The sequence below is a fragment of the Armigeres subalbatus genome, chromosome 2 (assembly GCF_024139115.2).
Source record: "Armigeres subalbatus isolate Guangzhou_Male chromosome 2, GZ_Asu_2, whole genome shotgun sequence".
Classification (NCBI taxonomy): domain Eukaryota; kingdom Metazoa; phylum Arthropoda; class Insecta; order Diptera; family Culicidae; genus Armigeres; species Armigeres subalbatus.
The window spans coordinates 291,732,396-291,752,670 of NC_085140.1; the positions used below are offsets into that span (position 1 = coordinate 291,732,396).

A 20,275-nucleotide genomic window follows, 5' to 3' on the forward strand; every position below is an offset into this window, starting at 1 on the left:
CCCATTGCCGTGTCGGAAACCACTCGTCCGAACGTTTAAATAGAGCCGGATCCCACCCGTCCGCTCTTCATTTTTTTTTCTTTTGTTTTTTTTTTTACAAAATTGTGTTGGAACCCACTCGTCCACACTATTTGCAGGTACCCACTCGTCCTGCCTTTTCATTATCGTGTCGGAACCCACTCGTCCGCACGTTTAAATAGAGCCGGATCCCACTCGTCCGCTCTTCATTTTTTTTTATCAAAATTGTGTTGGAACCCACTCGTCCACACTACTTGCAGGTACCCACTCGTCCTGCCTTTTCATTATCGTATCGGAACCCACTCGTCCGCACGTTCAAATAGAGCCGGATCCCACTCGTCCGCTCTTCATTTTTTTTCTATCAAAATTGTGTTGGAACCCACTCGTCCACACTACTTGCAGGTACCCACTCGTCCTGCTTTTTCATTATCGTATCGGAACTTACTCGTCCGAACGTTTACAATTGAGCTGGATCTCACTCGTCCGCTCTTTACTTAATACTTAATTTTCTTTTTTTTTTTGCACGCCAGGAACCTACTCGTTCTGCGTTCACAAACGTCCGAAATCAACCGTTCTCCTTTATTTCGTCACAAGCCGTTTGATACCTACCAACTTCGCCATGTCGTATCCATACAATTTTTCAACCAGACACTGCACACACAAGCGTCTACTCGCACAAAGATTCGTCAATAGACTGAGGAATTCTCACGATCTTCTTTCTGCAATGCATCCCAGCTCAAAATACTTGCTATCTCTCTTCCTCTTTCTGTTATGCTTTACAAACTCATTCTTACACTTGATAGATTCAGTCACACGAACATCATTCACATTCGTCGATTGCCTATTTCATTTCTTCTCAGTTCACATATATGCAGATCATATTAAATGTTCTTCCCTGGTACATGCAATTGTCTCTTGGTTTGAGTCGATTATGTATTTACATTATATACAAAGTCGATAGGGAAACATTATAGGCACTATGGGAAAGTGTTTCAAATTAATTGTATGGTCGATAATGAATGTGGTTTATTCACATTAACAACTTTATCAACCTTTCTTTACTGCAACATATCAAACAATTTGAACTCCTATATCTATACACTACAACTATGTTGATGATTATTATGATAGTGTAGATACCGTTGACGAAGCCATCAAGATAGCTACCGATGTGAAATTGATCCATTCTCCTGGAGGATTTCACATCAGAAATTGGGTGTCGAATTCTCCAAATTTCCTGGAAGCGATGGGAGAACAGCCGATAACCTCTACTGTGCGCTTTCATCAAGACAAGGAAACGTTGACTGAACGCGTCCTTGGAATAGTCTGGAATCCAGAGGATGAAGTTCTTTCTTTCTCCACGGCGACACGTCCTGAATATCATTTAATGCTTCATGAGGACTCTGTTCCTTCCAAAAGGATCGTTTTGAGCTCAGTAATGTCAATGTTTGACCCCCTTGGGCTATAATCACCATTCACGGTGTATGGACGAATATTGATGTTCTGATACCTGATACCTCTGAATCCCGAAAGAATTCTCTTCTGAATCCCAGAAGGGTTCTTCCATGAATCCTGGAAAGTCGCTTTTTTGAAGCCTGGAAGAAATAATCTAAAAAACCCAGGAAAGGTTCTCCTTTTAATTCTTGAAGGAATCGTTCCGAGATCTCTACAGCATGCCACAAGGGTTCCACTCGGAATTCCCGAAGGCTTCCCCTTGGAATTTTGGAAGGATGTCCCTCGGAATCTCTGAAATTTTCCCTTTGAAAACTCAAAGGGATTCCCCTCAGAACCCCTGAAGGATTGTCCTCGGATTCCCCTCGAGATTCCTCTCGAAAAGTTTTCCCTCTTAATCCTGAAAAGTTTCCTCTCGGAATCCCGAAAGGATACCACTCGAAATTCCGGAAGTATTCCCCTTGGAACCACAAAAACAATCCCCGAATTCTAGAAGAATTCCCTTCGGAAGATTCTATTCTGAATCCCGGAAGGATTCTCCTCTGTATCCTGAAAGGTAGCCTTTCGGAATCCTTGCAGGAATCTCCTCGGTACTCAGGAAGGATTATATTATAAATCCTTGAAGGAATCGTATCGAAATCGTGGAAAGAATTTCTTCAGATCCCGTTCGTGAATTATATTGCCTTACAAGGAAATAAAAACTCATTTATATAGAAAAAGAAGATGGCTAATATTGACCTTCTCCACATAATCAGAATGCATTCGATTGATTTTAATAAACCTTCTATATAAATCGGAATAATGGGTTCAACTTTCAGGTTTGGGCTCCGCATCATGTTCCGCTTTTCTTTCACAGTTCGAAAAAGAAGTGCATTCGAAGATCTTGTTATTAATGTTATTACCTAATTGTATTTTATTTTTTATATACATTAGATAAATTAAAAAGGTAATAAGCGGAAAATAGCTTGTGGAAACACGACTTGTTAGAACAGCCCCGGAGGTTTTCGGAGTAAATAATAGCCAGCGAGATGGTTTTTGCAACAACTATACTTCTTTCCATCTTGTTATATGACTTAACAACACGTTGATATGACACTTCTGGACGGCTCAATTTACGCGGAAAGCATCTTGATAGCAAAAATCAACCTTTTACGACTGCTAAAACATTCGTCTTTTGGACATGTTCACAATTTGATATTCCGAATCAGCTAGCAAATATAGCACATTTAGTTTTTGTTCCTCGATATGTAGTTTCGTCACATTTGCCCTACACACGTGGATGCATGCGATTAAAAAGAGTCTGGTTTCCGATCGACTCCACAATCAAGATAAATATATAGTTAAAACAATAATTTACATTGGTATAGTTTAAAAACAAGAATATGATTGTTCGTTTCCAATACTGATTATTCAACAATCCTTATAATCTGGTAATCTTTCGAATCTCGTCTGACGATTCCTGCGAAGGTTTTCCCTAAAATGCTAATGTTTTCTTATCTATTTAAGTGAAAATATGTTACAATAGTTCTTGTAGATTTTTACAGGTAAATGGAGTAACAAACAATCGCCCTCACTTAACGTTATTTGACTGTTTTAATTAGTTTTTGTGCTTCCTTGGTTCTGCGTGGTACTTTTTAAGCATTGTGCTACACATGAAAGTAAAATCTAAAGAGTTGTTGTGTTTTGTAGTTTTGAGTCTTTAGTGAGACTGAGTGAATTGAAAAGGTTTAGGATTGATTATTCTAGCACCACTTTCTTTGCAATTAATGGGCGGTTCATAGAATCAACTTGACAAAAGTAGTGAGTACAAGGACCAAGTGGGAGGCAAGCACCAGCGGCGCTCCGGATTTCGGAGGAACCGGTGAAGTTGACGGTCGCAGTATGTCGCCCAGGTTGGTTATAATATCCGGCAGAGGTTTGATCTTAGTATCACAGGCTGTGTTTTCAATGGCATCTTTCACGGTTGCGGTCAATATTCGGAAATTGACGTCCTTTGGGTCAAGGCTGGCGTACATGTATTGATGAAGTCGATCTGATAGGACCCACAGGTTGCTCTCGTCATCCACCTTGACGTCGTTGGGGAACACCATGTCTGTTGTGCTCATGTACACGCGTCCAACCGATTTGATAGTGTAGGCTCGGTTTGAAGTTTTCCAGCAGGTCACGGCATTCAGATTGGGCAACGCATAGAAGATCACTCCAGTTTTTTGGTCCAAGAATGCAACCCCAGCTTGGCCGTTCGGTCCACGCGATCCAAGCACCTTGAATTCTTTGTATATTTTGTCGGAGGTGGCTAGGGTTTGGTTTTGAAGAACTTTTGTAGACACAGAGAACTCATTTGTTGAACTAAGGGGATGGAAGTACATGGTTGAGAATCCATCAGACTGGGGTCTGGACAGTGCCATTCCAAAAAGTCCATCATCCCATTGGAATGATATTCCGGTAATGGTGTAGTTTCCAGACAGTGGGTCTGGATGGAAGAAGTGGTGTTGGACCCGCCAAGATTCTTGAAGCTTCCAGGAGTACACAACCAAACCGGGAGCGCCAAGGTCAGCAGCATAGGCGTACGTGTCGTCACAATTGGAATCTTCAACTGCAATGTTGGCATAGAAAGAGGCCTCCTTCACATGATCTTTCGGAAATTTGTAGCGCCTGAGAAGATTGTCATTGTGCAGATCGTACACCAATAGAGAGGTAGGCGCCAAGGACTTGGCCGAACCCAGAAGGTCTGCTATGCCGGTGTCCAGAACCCAGAGACGTCCGCAGCGATCGGCTCTTATCCGGAATGGGGAAACAATTTCCGGTGCTTCACCGTCGGTCGTTAGACGGTGAGCATTCCAGCTCGGGTACGGTCGTAGCTTAGGCGACTGGCTGCTTGTTTCTGAAATTTTCAAAATAAAGAATAAAATGGGTTTATTATTTGCTAAGATATGGAAACGATAATGGTGAAATACTGAAATAAATGTCGATTGTTACGCATAAGTAATCAAATGATCTACGATCACTATTTTCAAGATGGTAGATTTGTGGCTTCGTTGTATAATAACCTTAAAGGGACTTATGCTGGTTTTATAATGTATACAGTCAAACCTCCATGAGTCGATATTGAAGGGACCATCGACTTATAGAAATATCGAGATGTGGAAAAGAAAATCAGAAGAAAACTGGTTGAAGGGACCATCGCAGTAAGCCAGAAAATATTTTTTAATATGGCGCAATTTGCTTCCATGAGTCGATATCGAGTCATAGAACATCGACTCATGGAGGTTTGACTGTATATTACGGCTTTTAGAATTGAAATCCGAGTGTCGTTTCATTCAACATCCGTTCATTTTTAGAAAATTTCTAAATCATAATTTTTGAGATGTAAACAAACCGCAAAATATCCATCGGTGTTTTGATATCCAACGATATGAATCGATAGACCAAAACGTAATGAAGGTGCAGCGATGTTCGACAGTAAAATTCGTTGTCAAAATATATCATAAAGTTGAGATCGTACTTTATCAGAAATCTGATAACGTTTCATGAATATTCATATCGTTATTGTGATTAATTTGATGGTAAAGATGTAGCGATGTTCATCTTTCAAATACTTTGTCAAAGTATATCATTGCGTTGATATCATACTTTATATAAACTATGATAACGATTCATTAAGATTTGTATCATTTTTGTGAATAATGTAGTGTAAAGAAATACCAGCATAATTATTTAATTTTAGATAAATAACTTCGAAGAAGTTTGACGAATGGTTGGCCGGGTATTGAATCGATTTATCGTTGAGTAGTAATCGATTCAAAATTATTCGATTATCACAACGATGAATCGATTAATCGAAGTAATCGACATCTAAGCGTTGTCATAAAATCCCGATTAATCGATTAGTAACTAATTGGATACTCTCGATTCTTGTCGATTATTGAATCGATTAATCGTTGGGAAGTAATCGAACTCTTCTAGAAATATCTCTATATGCTTTCCTGGAAATTTCTCTAGAAAATTCCTCAAGGAACTGCTCCGGGAAATTTATCTTCCATGAATAATTCACGACGGAATTTTGGTGGGAATATTAGAAAAAATGTGATGATCAATGTGTGGCACCCCTGTGTGATGTAAATATCTCCTGCCATGCAACACCCCTGTACTATAGATAGTGGAATAGTGAATTTTACTATCTATACCCTGTGCCATCTGTCAGACTGGGAGTATGAGGAATATGCAGTGGCGTCGCGTAACCTCACTTTTTACCTGTGCACTGACCCAAAAAATGGAAATTTTGATATTTTGGCAGTCCAAATGGAAAATAAAATTATCAGAGTCGTTTAAACTAATCAAAATCTATTAATTCTATGCGTTTCCGCACACCATTTTCTTAAATTTAAGTCCAGTGCACAGGTAGATTGAGGTTAGGGAAAAGCCACTGGAAATATGTTAATGTTGTGTGTAGCTTTTGAGTGTGTGATTATGTTTATATTGTATGTGGATTTTGTGAGAATAATAATAACAGTTTGGGCGACGTAATTTACACCTATAAATTCAAGACAAAATTTTCAAAACGACTTATCTGCTTTTGTAAACAAAGATTCAAACGACGATTTGACGAATCTGATTGCCCTCCCACGCAAACCAACACCATCAACAGGTAGCGGAAACCTTCACCTACCTATTGATGGTGCTGGTTTGCGTGGGAGAGCTATCAGATTCGTCAAATCGTCGTTTGAATCTTTGTTTACAAAAGCAGATAAGTCGTTTTAAAAATTTTGTCTTGAATTGTTTCTGCAAATCATCCAAATACTCCGAATACTGAGGGTTCAGCATTGGCGACGAGGACGGTACTTTGAACCTGAGGTGACACAAGGTGAGAAAATTATACGATTCGAAGACATTTGCGTGATTTGTGAAAAATTGGATACATATTATTTTTGCTAACACTTTTTGCTTGAAATGTTTGTTTTAGTTTGTATTAAATAAGTGATCGGCGTTTTGCGAAGCTTGAAGAAAATAAAACTTATCGCGAAGGCGATTTTGTTATTGATCCGTCACAAATCAAGTAACAGGTACAGTCAAACCTCCATGAGTCGATGTTCTATGACTCGATATCGACTCATGGAAGCAAATTGCGCCATATTAAAAAATATTTTCTGGCTTACTGCGATGGTCCCTTCAACCAGTTTTCTTCTGATTTTCTTTTCCACATCTCGATATTTCTATAAGTCGATGGTCCCTTCAATATCGACTCATGGAGGTTTGACTGTATGTAGTTTGAAAATACGATGATATTTGAGTTCCACTATTAAAAGTGTCTAAGCAAAAGGCTTAAATGCCGTAGTAAATGTATATGGCTTGAATGCCGGTGCAAATGAATTGATGGATTTATGTTGATTAGTGGCTTAGATGCCGATGAAGATGGATTCAATTCCATTGGCTTAAATGCCGAAAAAGGCTTCAATGCCGATAGTTCGAATTATTGATTAATTAGTACATGGGAGTAAAAGCAAGAGTACTTTTACAGTGGGAAATAAACAGTTGGAAATAAAAAAATACATGTAAAGTTGTAAATATTTAACAGGACGATGGAAAAATGGGAAATCCAACAGTTTACCTATAAAGCACTGGCTCAGAATGAAATTCGAGGCCAGTGGATCCGCTGGAAGCGTAATTTCGAGTGCGTAGTTGTCGCTTGTGGAGAGAAAGATCAAACCAAATTGAAATTCTTATTACTGGCGCGGGCAGGTCCAGATGTTCAAGAAGTGTTTCAATCCATTCCAGATGCTGACGTTGATGAATCTGATGATGTTAGCCCATACAAAGTTGCATTATGCAAGCTTAATGAGTATTTTGCTCCGAAGCATCATGATTCAATGGAGCAAAATATATTTTGTACGCTCAAACCTGAAGCCGGGGAAAATCATGCGAAGTTCATGCTGCGAGCTCGTGAGCAAGCAAATAAGTGTGATTTCGATAAAACGCAGCATGGAAGTCGATCAAAAGTTTCGCGGGTACGGGATGGATGCCAAGTCGTTGGAAGTCATAGGAATGTTTGACTCTACTATTCGAATTCCCGAGAAAAATTGTCAATCGCAGTGCGATGCAAGATTTTACGTTATACACGATGGAAATCAACCGTTGTTGGGGAAAGAAACGGCCAAGGAGCTAGATATTCTACGATTAGGGTTGACGGATGAAACAAATCAAGTTGCTCAGGTACGTTGCGTATAATTTGGTTCATTAGATAGTTATTCTAATTCTAGTTTTGAATGTCCAAGATTGTAGTTAAGTCGTCTTTTCCTAAGATGAAAGGTATAAAACTTCACCTACCGATAGACAAATCCGTAACTCCTGTGGTACAGCATGCTAGGAGGCCGCCGATAGCTTTATTAGGGCGTATTGAAGAAAAGTTAGATCATCTGGAAGCTGCTGATATTATGGAAAAAGTAAATCAATACAGAGACTGGGTCTCACCGCTAGTTATCATTGTGAAAGACAGTGGTTATTTGCAAATATGCATAGATATGCGCGTTGCGAATCGTGCGATACAGCGTGAGCATCACTTGATGCCAACTATAGAAGACTTTCTTCCTCGTCTGAAGTCAGCCAATGATTTTTCTAGGCTGGACATAAAAGATGCTTTCCACCAGATCGAGTTAGATGAATTGTCTCGGCCTATAACAACTTTTATTACTCATCGGGGAATGTACAGATATAAGCGCTTGATGTTCGGAATTTCATGCGCTCCGGAGATGTTTCCAAAGATAATTGAGCAACTTTTAGCTGATTGTGAAAATTGCGTCAATTACATTGACGAAAATATAGTGTTCGGTACTGATGAGGAGGACCACAATCGGTGTCTACAGAAGGTTTTGGCTGTTCTACAAAGCCATGATGTGCTGCTTAATGATCGGAAATGTTTATTCATAGTCACTGAGTTAGAATTTCTAGGTCATCACGTTTCCAGTGAAGGAATTCGACCAGCTGAGAGTAAAGTAGAAGCACTGCAGAGTTTCAGACCACCACAAAATGTTGAGGAGTTAAGAAGTTTTTTAGGACTCGCAACATATGTTGGTAGATTCTTGCCCAATCTTGCGACTATTTCGGCGCCCCTTCGAACTCTTACTCGTAGTGGAACACCCTTCGTTTGGAATGAAGAGCAAGATACCGCATTCAAGAAATTGAAGAACATGATTGGCGATGTTAAACATTTTTTTGACAATAAATTGCATACTCGAGTTATTGCTGATGCCTCTCCTGTTGCCTTAGGAGCTGTATTAGTGCAATTCCAAAACGCGTTCGGTGATTCGAATCCTTTCATCATTTGCTATGCAAGTAGAAGCTTATCCTCTACGAACAACGTTACTGTCAAACAGAAAAAGAATCTTGCATTAGTGTGGGCCGTGGAAAGGTTTTCCATGTATTTGATTGGTCGTGTGTTCGAGCTGGAAACTGACCATAAACCTCTGGAATCACTGTTTAAGTCAAGTTCTCGGCCATGCCCTAGAATCGAAAGATGGGTTTTGCGTTTACAGTGCTTTACCTAGTGCTAGATTTATGGAGCTGGCACATGAAGGGCATCCAGGATAATCGGCATTGAAACGGAGAATGCGTGATAGGGCTTAGTGGCCTGGAATGGATAAGGCGTCCATTACCATCTGAAGCTTGGGTAGACGTCGCGATTGATTTCCTGGGACCACTGCCTTCAGGGGAATACCTGTTAGTCATAATTGACTATTACAGTCGTTATAAAGAAGTTGAGGTCATGACAAAAATAACAGGCAAGGAAACGGTTAATAAATTGCATACAATATTCAGACGATTGGGTTTTCCTCGCACAATTACACTAGATAATGCCAGGCAATTTATCAGTTTGGATTTTAGCGAATACTGTAAAACAAATGGCATTCACTTAAATTTCACAACACCGTATTGAAGTCAGCTTTGAAGCGTGATTGGCAAAAAGATCTCAACGAGTACTTTATTATGTACTATTCTACTCCACACTCCGTTACTGGTAAGACCCCAACTGAGCTTTTGTTGGGTCGTACCATTAGAACTAAGATTCCGTTCTTGAAGGAAGTTGAAACAAACCCAATAACTGAAGAGTTTCAGGGCCGCGACTGGAGTGGCAAATATCATTCAGGTCATCATGAAAATGAAAAACGGAATGCGAAGGAGTCCAATCTAAAGGAAAGAGATAAAGTTGTGATGCAAAACCTTAACCGTGGAAACAAGCTGAGCACCACGTTTGACCCAACGAAATGCACGATAGCGTCGAAATCAGGAACACGTGTTACGAATGAAATGACTGGGAAAACTTATCAACGCAACTCAGCACATTTGAAGAAGATCATCGAACCTGAAGAACAACGTCGAGTATCTATGAATTCTTCTACTTCGCAGGATATTCAACGGAGCGACGCTGTGGCCGAGACCTCCAGCAGCCGAGATCATCTGGTGATCAGCAACTGCAAAGCAACCTAGCGACCTATGAAAGGCCAAAACGTTCTAGCCGACGTCCTATGAAGTACTCCGAATATTGAAGGGTTTAACAAATGCATAAATTAGTTTTGGAAGAAATTCACAAAGGAGTGAATTCGTATGGATTTCCCGATGGACTTTATAAGAAACATTTTTCGAAGGAATTCCTAAAAGAGTTTCTGTAAAAAAAAAATCTAAAAGTAGGCGTATTTGTTCATAGAGAATTTCAAAAAAATATTGTCGAGTTTCCATAAAAAAAAAACATTGAAACAAATTCTGAAATATTTTCAGGCCGAAATATTTTAGTACGTACTGCCGAAAAAGTTTCAGGAGCAATTCCAACTCCTGAAGAACAATTTCCTTATTTTCTGAACAATTCAATGCCAGGTGCATTTTGTTCGAACAAATATTGTTTTGTTTGACCGAGCATACGTTGTACAACAAGGGATCTAGTGATTCCAGAACAATAAATCCTATTTTTAATGAAATAAGCTCTTTATTAGCTTTTAATTTTGTTGGGTCTAGTTGGGTCTTTATTGAAAATTTCCTTCTATCTCTATACATAAAAATGAAAGACACACATTTCTGACCCTTAACTGACACTGTTCGACATGAAAATTTGTATGCAAGGATGATTGGGGCAGAGGAAGGTTCTTAAGATGGTTAAGATGGTTCGAAACCTCTGCCCGTTCTAGAAAGGGGGGCTCCCCATCTAGAGGTTTCAGTTCGTCGTAAACCAAGTGGCACATTGCGTTAACCTTCCTAGTGCATTGGGGTCCATTTCGACCCAAGCACACCCAAAACACCGCTGTAACTTTGTAACGCAACGAGATAAAAATCTGAAAAATTCTGACTTTTCCTAACTTTTGGAAATAAGGATTCCCTGAGAAAATCAGCTTCCAGCGACATCTAGGAGAGGCGCCACAAAAAAAGTGACACATTGTGCATTGGGGTCCATTTGGACCCAAGATTTCATCTCGATCACAAAAACTCAAATTTCAACCGATTTTCGATCTTTAGGCACCAAACGAAAGCTGTAGGTTCCAATAACAAGCCCACGGGGTGATTCATCCAAATTGACCACTCAAGTCCCCGGGGAACCTGTGCTAAAGAGGTACTGTTTGAGCTTCTCAATTTAGCATCAAATTATCGAGTTTCGTGTTATGAAACATAAAATTGCTTGCAAATATGTGCTCTGATGATCCCAACTGTATTTGCTATATTGTATATGCCATTTCTGGGCAAATTTATCCCTCGAGCGGTCATCGGAAAGCCCTCTGGAAGATCTGGAACTTCCGTAAAATTGGCCAATTCCAAAAGTTTATCCTAGAGCTCCGCGATTTTTTCTTAATGATTCATTCTGGCAAATTGTGGGTGCAATCAATAGTTATAGCCCTCTGTGACCTACAAATGTCCCAGAAACGGTTTTCCGGAAGATCCGGAACATCCGTAAAAGGCCAATTCCAAAAGTTTATCCTAGAGCTTCGCGATTTTTTTCGTAATGATTCATTCTGGCGAATTGTGGGTGCAATCAATAGTTATAGCCCTCTGTGACCTACAAATGCCTCAGAAACGGTCCTCCGGAAGATCCGGAACATCCATAAAAGTGGCCAATTCTAAAAGTTCATCCCAGAGCTTCGCGATTTGTTGATAACCATTCATTCTGGCAAATTGTGGGTGCAATCAATAGTTAAAGCTTTCTGTGAACCCCAAATGTCTCAGAAACGGTCCTCCGGAAGATCCGGAACATCCGTAAAATGGCCAATTCTAAAAGTTCACCCTAGAGTTTCGGGATTTTTTTAAAACCATTCATTCTGGCAATCAATAGTAAATGTCTTCTATGACCTCCAAATGCCCCAGAAATGGTTCTTCGAAAAATCAGGAACATCCGTAAAAATGGACAATTTCAAAAGTTCGTCCCAGAGCTTTGTATTTTTTTCATAATAATATATTCTGGCGAATTATGGATGCAATCAATAATGAAAATCTTCTGTGACCTCCAAAATGCCAGAACATCCGTGAAAGTGGCCATTCCAAAAGTTCAACCCAGAACAGCAATTTTTTCGTAACCATCTATTCTGGTGAATTGTGGGTGCAATCAATAGTGAAAGTCTTCTGTAGTCTACAAATGTCGTAGAAACAATCCTTCGGTAGATCTGAAACATCCGTAAAAGTAGACAATTCCAAAACTTCAGCACAGTGATTTTTTTCGAAACCTTTCATTCTGGCAAATTAATAGGGAAAGTCTTCTGTGACCTCCAATTTCTTAAGAAACGGTCCTCCGGAAGATCCAGTTCATTCGTAAAAGTGCTCAACTCCAAAATAATATCTCAGAGCATCGCATTTTTTTTCGTAACTACCTATCCTGACGAATTGTGTTTGCAATCAATTATAAAAGTTTTTGGTACTGTACGGTAAAGGTACTCCGGAAGATCCGGAACACCGTGAATGTGGCCAATTCGAAAAAGAATTCACGGAGGAACTTCCGTGACACTTCGTTGAGAATTTCTGGAGGAACTTTCGGAACAAGTTCGGTGGAGCTCCCGGAGCAGCTCCCCGAGGAATTACTTGATGAACTTCTGGAGAGATTTGCGGAAGAACTCTCAGAGTTCTGAGAAGAACTTCTAGAAGAATGCCTTTAGGAACTTTCCGAGGGATTACTTGATGAACTTCCGAAGGGATTACCGGAGGAACTTCTAAACAAACTTCCGGAGGTAGTTCTTGAATAACTTCCAGAGGAGCTTCTGGAGAAGCTTCGGAGGAATTCAACGAGGAACGCCGCCACGCCGTCATCGCTGGCTAATGATGATCTGTTACGCTAACTGTTGGATTTGGCGTCTTTTACGGATGTTCCGGATTTTATGAAGGAATTTTTATTATTGATAAGAAAATTATTTTGAGCTATCAGTGGAATGTCATTACTTGTCATCAGACGAGTTTGTACAATTCCATTTGATTCCATCAATTGATTTGATTCCACTATGTGTTTTGCAGATACGTATTTCGGCCTTAACAGTAAGGCCGTCTTCAGTATCTCGTACTTGACTCGACTTTTGTTATTGTCATTGCATATCACGGAGGATTTGCTATTGATTGCGTACATAATTCATATGAATGAAAGCGAAAATTAGCTAAGCTGTGGGATGAACTTTTGGAATTGACCATTTTCACTGATATTCCTGATCTCCCGGAGGACGGTTTTGTGCACATTCAGACGTCCTAGAAAATTTCAACTAAGAGAGACTGGGTTGACTTGATCCCATTCTCTGATTTCCGATGTATCACAACCAAGAATAAATAAACATACGCGATTTCCACACAGACTCTCTAAAAATCATTGAAATTTAATTTTTACATACCTTCTCGGCTACTTCGACATAAAACATTATTTACATTTTAACCAACCACTGCCGAACAAATTACGCCGAATTTGGGCCTCTCAACCGAAAGATGGCTGTTTACAATCAACACTGCGAAACTATTGACTTTACAATGTCTCGGCATAACAACAGACAATATTTTCAAAGAACAAACATAACAAATTCAGAAATATAAATTAAAAATCAAAATTATACATCACTTTACTAAAAAATAAATAATTTAATCATACTATAGCATTACAAAAACAAACATGTATATAAACTAACGCAAAATGAACTCGCCCAAGAAATTATGACGTTTGATCGGGTCGCATAATGAACGCAAAATGAACTTTTGTTCGAGAAGACGACCCGCTCAAATGCCAAAATTCATCGGGTGAGTAAATTTGGTGAATTCCTGCACAGGTCTATGAATATGTGCTAGTTTACGTTGGTTGCCGAAATAAAATAAATAAACTAATGGGGGATCAAGTGTCGTCATATTAAGGCAATAACTTCAAATCCGAATATTCTAAAACTTTGATGGAATGTTGACATTGTCATCAGTACAGATCATTAGGCAGTAAACAAATCTTTGGGAAAGTCAAAACAAAACACGCAGGCCGCAGAATGAATAAGGTTTGTCAATCCAGAAAACAACTCACCACATAAAGGTTATTTGTCTAGAGGATCTATACTTAAAAATACTAAACTACTTTAGTTCTCGATAAAACAGGGGGTGATCAAGTCTCCCCGGGGATCATACTTTTAGCGGATGTCCCAAATTTCCCGGAAAACCGGAGCCGTTAACAATGTGAATGTTAATGTCTATAAAATCGAATGTGATTAAATTTTGGTAGGTCACAGAGGACTTTCACTATTTACTCCACATATAATTCACCATTACTACGTTAATGCTAACAAAAGTGCTCAAGTCTGGGATCAAATTTTAGGATTAACCTATTTTACGGATGTTTCGGGCTTCTTGAGGACCGTATTGTGGTCATTTCGGGCCACGATAGGCTTTCACTATTGATTGCATAATCCATTCGATGATATAAACAGTTTCGAGAATTTGTTTTGAGATGAACTTTTGGAATTGGCCACTTTTACGAATGTTTCGGATTTCCCGAAGGGCCGTTTGTGGTCATCTCAGAAGACTTAAACAATTTATTGCGTACACAATTTGCCCGTATGAATGGTTACGAATAGAATAGCAATGCTCTGGAATGATTTTGTGGTATCTGCTCCTTTCGGGAGCATTTCCGGGTCGCAGAAGACTTGTACAATTGATTCGATTCGGTTATGAATGAATTGCGAAGCTCTGAGATGTATTTTTGAAATTGGCCACTTTTACGTATGGTTGGGGGCCCTCATTAGCCGTGCGGTAAAACGCGCAGCTACAAAGCAAGACCATGCTGAGGGTGGCTGGGTTCGATTCCCGGTGCCGGTCTAGACAATTTTCGGATTGGAAATTGTATCGACTTCCCTGGGCATAAAAGTATCATCGTGTTAGCTTCATGATATACGAATGCAAAAATGGTAACCTGGCTAAGAAACCTCGCAGTTAATAACTGTGGAAGTGCTTAATGAACACTAAGCTGCGAGGCGGCTCTGTCCCAGTATGGGGATGTAATGCCAATAAGAAGAAGAAGAAGAAGACGTATGGTCCGGAACTTTCGGATGACCGTTTCGGGAGCTTTTTGGGATTACTGAAAACTTTCACTACTGATTGCATCCGTCAGGATGGATGATTACGAAATAATGCGAATCTCTGGGATCATCTTTTGGAATTGACCATTTTCACGGATGTTCCAAAAAAATTCCAAAGTTCTGGGATTAACTTTTAGATTTGGCCATTTTACGGATGTTTCGGTTCTTCCGAAGGACTATTTCAGGGACATTTTGGGTTCACAGAAGACTTTAACTGTTTGTTGCACCCACAATTTGCCAGAATGAATGGTTGTCAAGTTGCGAAGCTCTGGGATGAACTTTTGGAATTGACCATTTCAAGGATATTCCGGATCTTCCGGAGAACCATTTCTGTGGCATTTGGAGGTAACAGAAGGCTTTAACTATTGTTTGCCCCCACAATCTGCCAGAATGAATGGTTATCAAAAAATCGCGAAGCTCTGGGATGAACTTTTAGAATTGGCCACTTTTACGGATGTCCCGGATCTTCCAGAGGACCGTTTCTGGGACATTTGGAGGTCACAGAAGACTTTACCTATTGATTGCACCCACAATTTGCCAGAATGAATCATAACGAAAAAATAAGGATAAACTTTTGGAATTAGCCGTTTTACGGATGTTCCGGATCTTCCGGAGGACCGTTTCTGGGACATTTGTAGGTCACAGAGGGCTATAACTATTGATTGCACCCACAATTTGCCAGAATGAATCATTAAGAAAAAATCGCGGAGCTCTAGGATAAACTTTTGGAATTGGCCGTTTTACGGATGTTCCGGATCTTCCGGAGGACCGTTTCTGGGACATTCGTAGGTCACAGAACGCTTTAACTATTGATAGCCCCCACAATTTGCCAGAATGAATGGTTATCAAAAAATCGCGGAGCTCTGAGATGAACTTTTAGAATTGGCCAATTTTACGGAAGTTCCGGATCTTCCAGAGGGCTTTCCGATGACCGCTCGAGGGATAAATTTGCCCAGAAATGGCATATACAATATAGTAAATACAGTTGGGATCATCAGAGCACATATTTGCAAGCAATTTTATGTTTCATAACACGAAACTCGATAATTTGGTGCTAAATTGAGAAGCTCAAACAATACCTCTTTAGCACAGGTTCCCCGGGGACTAGAGTAGTCAATTTGGATGAATCACCCCGTGGGCTTGTTATTGAAACCTACAGCTTTCGTTTGGTGCCTAAAGATCGAAAATCGGATGAAATTTGAGTTTTTGTGATCGAGATGAAATCTTGGGTCCAAATGGACCCCAATGCACAATGTGTAACTTTTTTCTAATGCATTAGGAAGGTTAGGGCCCTCCTTAGCCGTGCGGCAAGACGCGCGGCTACAAAGCAAGACCATGCTGAGGGTGGCTGGGTTCGATTCCCGGTGCCGGTCTAGGCAATTTTCGGATTGGAAATTGTCTCGACTTCCTTGGGCATAAAAGTATCATCGTGTTAGCCTCATGATATACGAATGCAAAAATGGTAACTTGGCTTAGAAACTTCCATGAAGTTCCAACGATTCGAAGATTGATCTTTCAAATCATATGCAAAAAATTGTTTACACTGCCAGCACTGCCGAACTACGTGGACCAATAATTTAACCGAGTGTTATTTCAAAATTATTGATCATATAGGGCTTTGGAGTTATTCAGAATCATTTCACAAAGTAAAAATTCCGGCAACCATAGATTGTCCGGTAGTGCTGGCAGAAACATTGATTTCTTGCATATGGTTTGAACAATCAATTTTCGAAGCGTAATAATATTTTTTGTAGACCTTCTAGATACGTACTTTCTTTAGCAAAGTCTTGACGACGTGATCAACGATAAATTGAAGCCGCTAAGAGCGAAAATGTAAAAAAGTATGTTATTTCATTCTAATCTCCATATAAATTTGGAACGCGATGCGGAAAGCGAGGACGCAACCAATCGAGCCCATATTTGGCACAGTTGATTGGGGTCCCGAAACGATTAAGAAACACCTAACATAACCTAACACTTGGTTGGATGAAGTTTGCGTTTTTTCCATATAACTGCGCCCCACTCTACTACACATCTATATACATAAAAATAAATTTCTACTAAACCGATCGGCCAAAAAAAAATGCACGGAATTTTCGGGACCTGAAAAGATTCTAAAGATGGTTTGATACCCCTTCCCCTCTGTGGGGTTCCCATCCAGTATTTTGCGCTCCGTATTGACGAAGTGAGTTCCATCTACTTTGACATTCAAGAGGTAGAAAACATTGGAACTCATCTAGTATGCCGCGGCTCAATGCAAAATAACTAACAAATTGATGTCATCTATTTCTATATTTCTATCATCTAAGAAAATAGTTTGCTTTCGATGTTATTCAATATTTTCTGATCATAATTAAGAATGATTGAAATTCTCCAAATTTTAGGCTGACGATCCCGAATAAAAAATACAGTAGAATAACAATACAATTTATTGTAACACTACTGTTGATAACATTAAATTGGCAATAGATTATCTTGTAAATGAAACCATAGAAATATATTAGAATGCATTGTTATGAACCATTTACTCAAATGTAAATGAAGTTTTCGCAATAGAATGTACGGGTTGTTAAGTATCGTAACTATCAGGGTTCATAATGCTCACTCAATCTCAGGAGCACATGATTTTCCCTCACGAAAGTTTTCGGGGAGAAATCGCTTTTCGGGAAAGAAAAACAGCCTGGAGAGTGATAACAATTTTTCGCTCACTTTGATTGCCGCTAAACGTTGGTTTGCTCTTTTTCTTTCATATTCGAGTCTTTTCGTGGCATCATCAATGCAAATGGTAGTAGCTTATGTGGAACAAATAACTTAACGCTTTCATACAGATAGCGTGGTGGTGTGGCTAAAGTAAGCGCATCCCCACAGCTATTATTGTTACTATTCTGGGTTCGAATCCCGGCGCGGCCATACAATTTTGTAATTGTGCTGCGATAATTCTCGCGAAAAGTGAGTGAGAGGTGAAAGTAATGAAACGAAAAAGGATTTTCATCTAATAGGCAGGATTTTCGTTCATCTTCCAATGCTAATTCTAGAGAAAATATTGATGGGTGAAAGATGATCCTCAACATAAACAACGAAACAAGATTTTCCCTTGGCCCGAAAAACGCTTGCTTTGGTCTCATTGAAACGGAAAGTCGAAACCCTGGTAACTATACAAAATCTGAGATTTTTCCATACATTTTTTTCGTCACACAATAGAGTGTATGGTTAATATATTGTTGAAATATCCGAACAAGACTGTTCAAAATACAATGGATTGTATTGTATTTGTATAGTAAAACAATACGATTTTTAATTTCTCAGTTGTGACAGCTTTACTGTTCAACAATGCAATTTAAAGGGGAAAAAATGCATATTTGGCGCTATGAGGCAAATATTGTTATATAGTTTATATGCAATGTAAAAAAACGTTTCGAAAGTTATCAATGTATGAAACTTATGTACGAAAATGTTTAAAAAACAATTGCAAGTATAGTTACATTAGAGAAATATGTTGATGTATTGTATCCTCAGTGTTGATACAATCTGTGCAACCATCAAGAAACAATGTATCCTATTGTATACCGTACATTTTATGGTAATTCAATTGTTTACACTATTGAACCAATAGTACATTTTTATCCGGGATATTACACATCCTATTCTGCCTGATGAACCATCAATTGAACTGTAAAACAGTAAACATAGCTTTAATGCAGTGCGACGTAGAAGGAAACGATGAATATGAATAAATATTTCAAGAGCATATTTAAGTTTTGCAGTTCCAAAAACTTTAAGATAGATCCTAAACACATATCCTAAACTCAATTATTGTACCAAACAGTATTTGTCTAAGAAATGAGTTTACGTGCTTCTTTCATTTGCTTGAACAGGTTTTCATCTAATTTATTGGCACATCGATAGAGCAGTTGTCAGCTACTATTATACATTTCACTTTCATGTTTTCCTTTGTAAAAATTTATTTATAGTATAGTAGGGTTTCTTACTCCATTCCCGGCCTAACATGCATAGGACTGCATTATTCAATTGATATTTATGACAGAAAGCAACTTTTCCTGAATTTTGTGGGCTGTATAATACTGCATTGGGGTTCACTTCTGCTTAAAAAATAGCTATTCGTGCTAAATATCGTTCAAAAAAGCTTTTATTTGATTTAAATTAACGAGGTGCAGCACTCATTTCAGTCATAGCGATTTCCATTCCGGCATATCATAAAACCAGTTCCCGGCCTAAGCAAAATTTCACTCAATCTCTCAACATTTTTCTCTCATTCTCTCTCGGGACGGTAGAAAATGCGACGTAAACAAAAACATGCACGTTCCACGACAACAAGATGCCAGATGGTATTGCCTTTCCTATCAATGTTTAGACTTCTGCGAAAATTGTCAACGACTTGACTGATTTGCTCATCCTAAAAATCTGTAAAATTACTGTTGATCAGAATTGAGAAGTTGACATTCTACAAATGCGTGTCAGAATAGATTAGCTTCTAATGTTGTTGTCTGATAAGCAGAGACCCTTGCAAACCTTTTCTGATTGGCTATTACGGCGCCAAAACTATTAGCAGTAACTCACCAGCAATCAGCATTGTACTAACTAACTTTTGGTATCTTATTGTTCAACAATAGGTTTTGAATCCTGGCAATCAACTGCACTTTCGGATTGTCGCTAAGCAACGTTAAAGAATTATGTATATGCCTTCACGTTAACTGTCAGACTGAATACAATTCATTTCCATAAAGTTCTCCATATATGCTGACATTTTTTTAATGAATTTTATTTCGAACCTTTGACTTATGTCAGCCCCAGTTTGTAAAACGTTTCATTCAATCATTATGTTTGATGACTAACCTTCACCCTCGACTACCTGTAATATTTGCTTAGCACTTTGGAGAATGCAGCAATTTGACAAACGAGTCATCGGAAAAATAATCAAAACAACCCTAGAAAAATCGTAGCAATCATGCATTTAATATTGACCTGAGAGATCGTAACTGAGCAAATAATTTCAGCTCAGGAGTCTAATAAAGTGCAAAGTACTCAATATCATTCATAATCATTTTTTTTGGTTGAGAAGATATATTTACTCATCCAATTTTTTTCCAAATACCTAAAAACAATATTTTTTTCACCTTTTGAAATCGAGAAAATTATAAATAACATGATAGCGTCAACGTATTAGACAGTTTTCCTATTAAAGATGAAGGATCATCTTCATTCTCCTGGCTTTTTGGCAGCACGGTGCGGCTAAAAGT

At 39.0% G+C, this 20,275-nt stretch overlaps 1 protein-coding gene across 1 annotated transcript in view; it reads right to left on the minus strand.

The window, feature by feature from the left end:
* Window positions 1–2,499: 2,499 nt before the first annotated feature.
* LOC134212404 (protein yellow-like) overlaps window positions 2,500–20,275 on the minus strand; it is an 87,956-nt gene continuing 70,180 nt past the window's right edge. Inside the window, exon 3 of the mRNA XM_062690232.1 lies at window positions 2,500–4,351. Within this exon, the coding sequence (XP_062546216.1) occupies window positions 3,246–4,351 (1,106 nt within the window). The 3' untranslated portion in view covers window positions 2,500–3,245. The remainder of the gene's footprint in view (window positions 4,352–20,275) is intronic.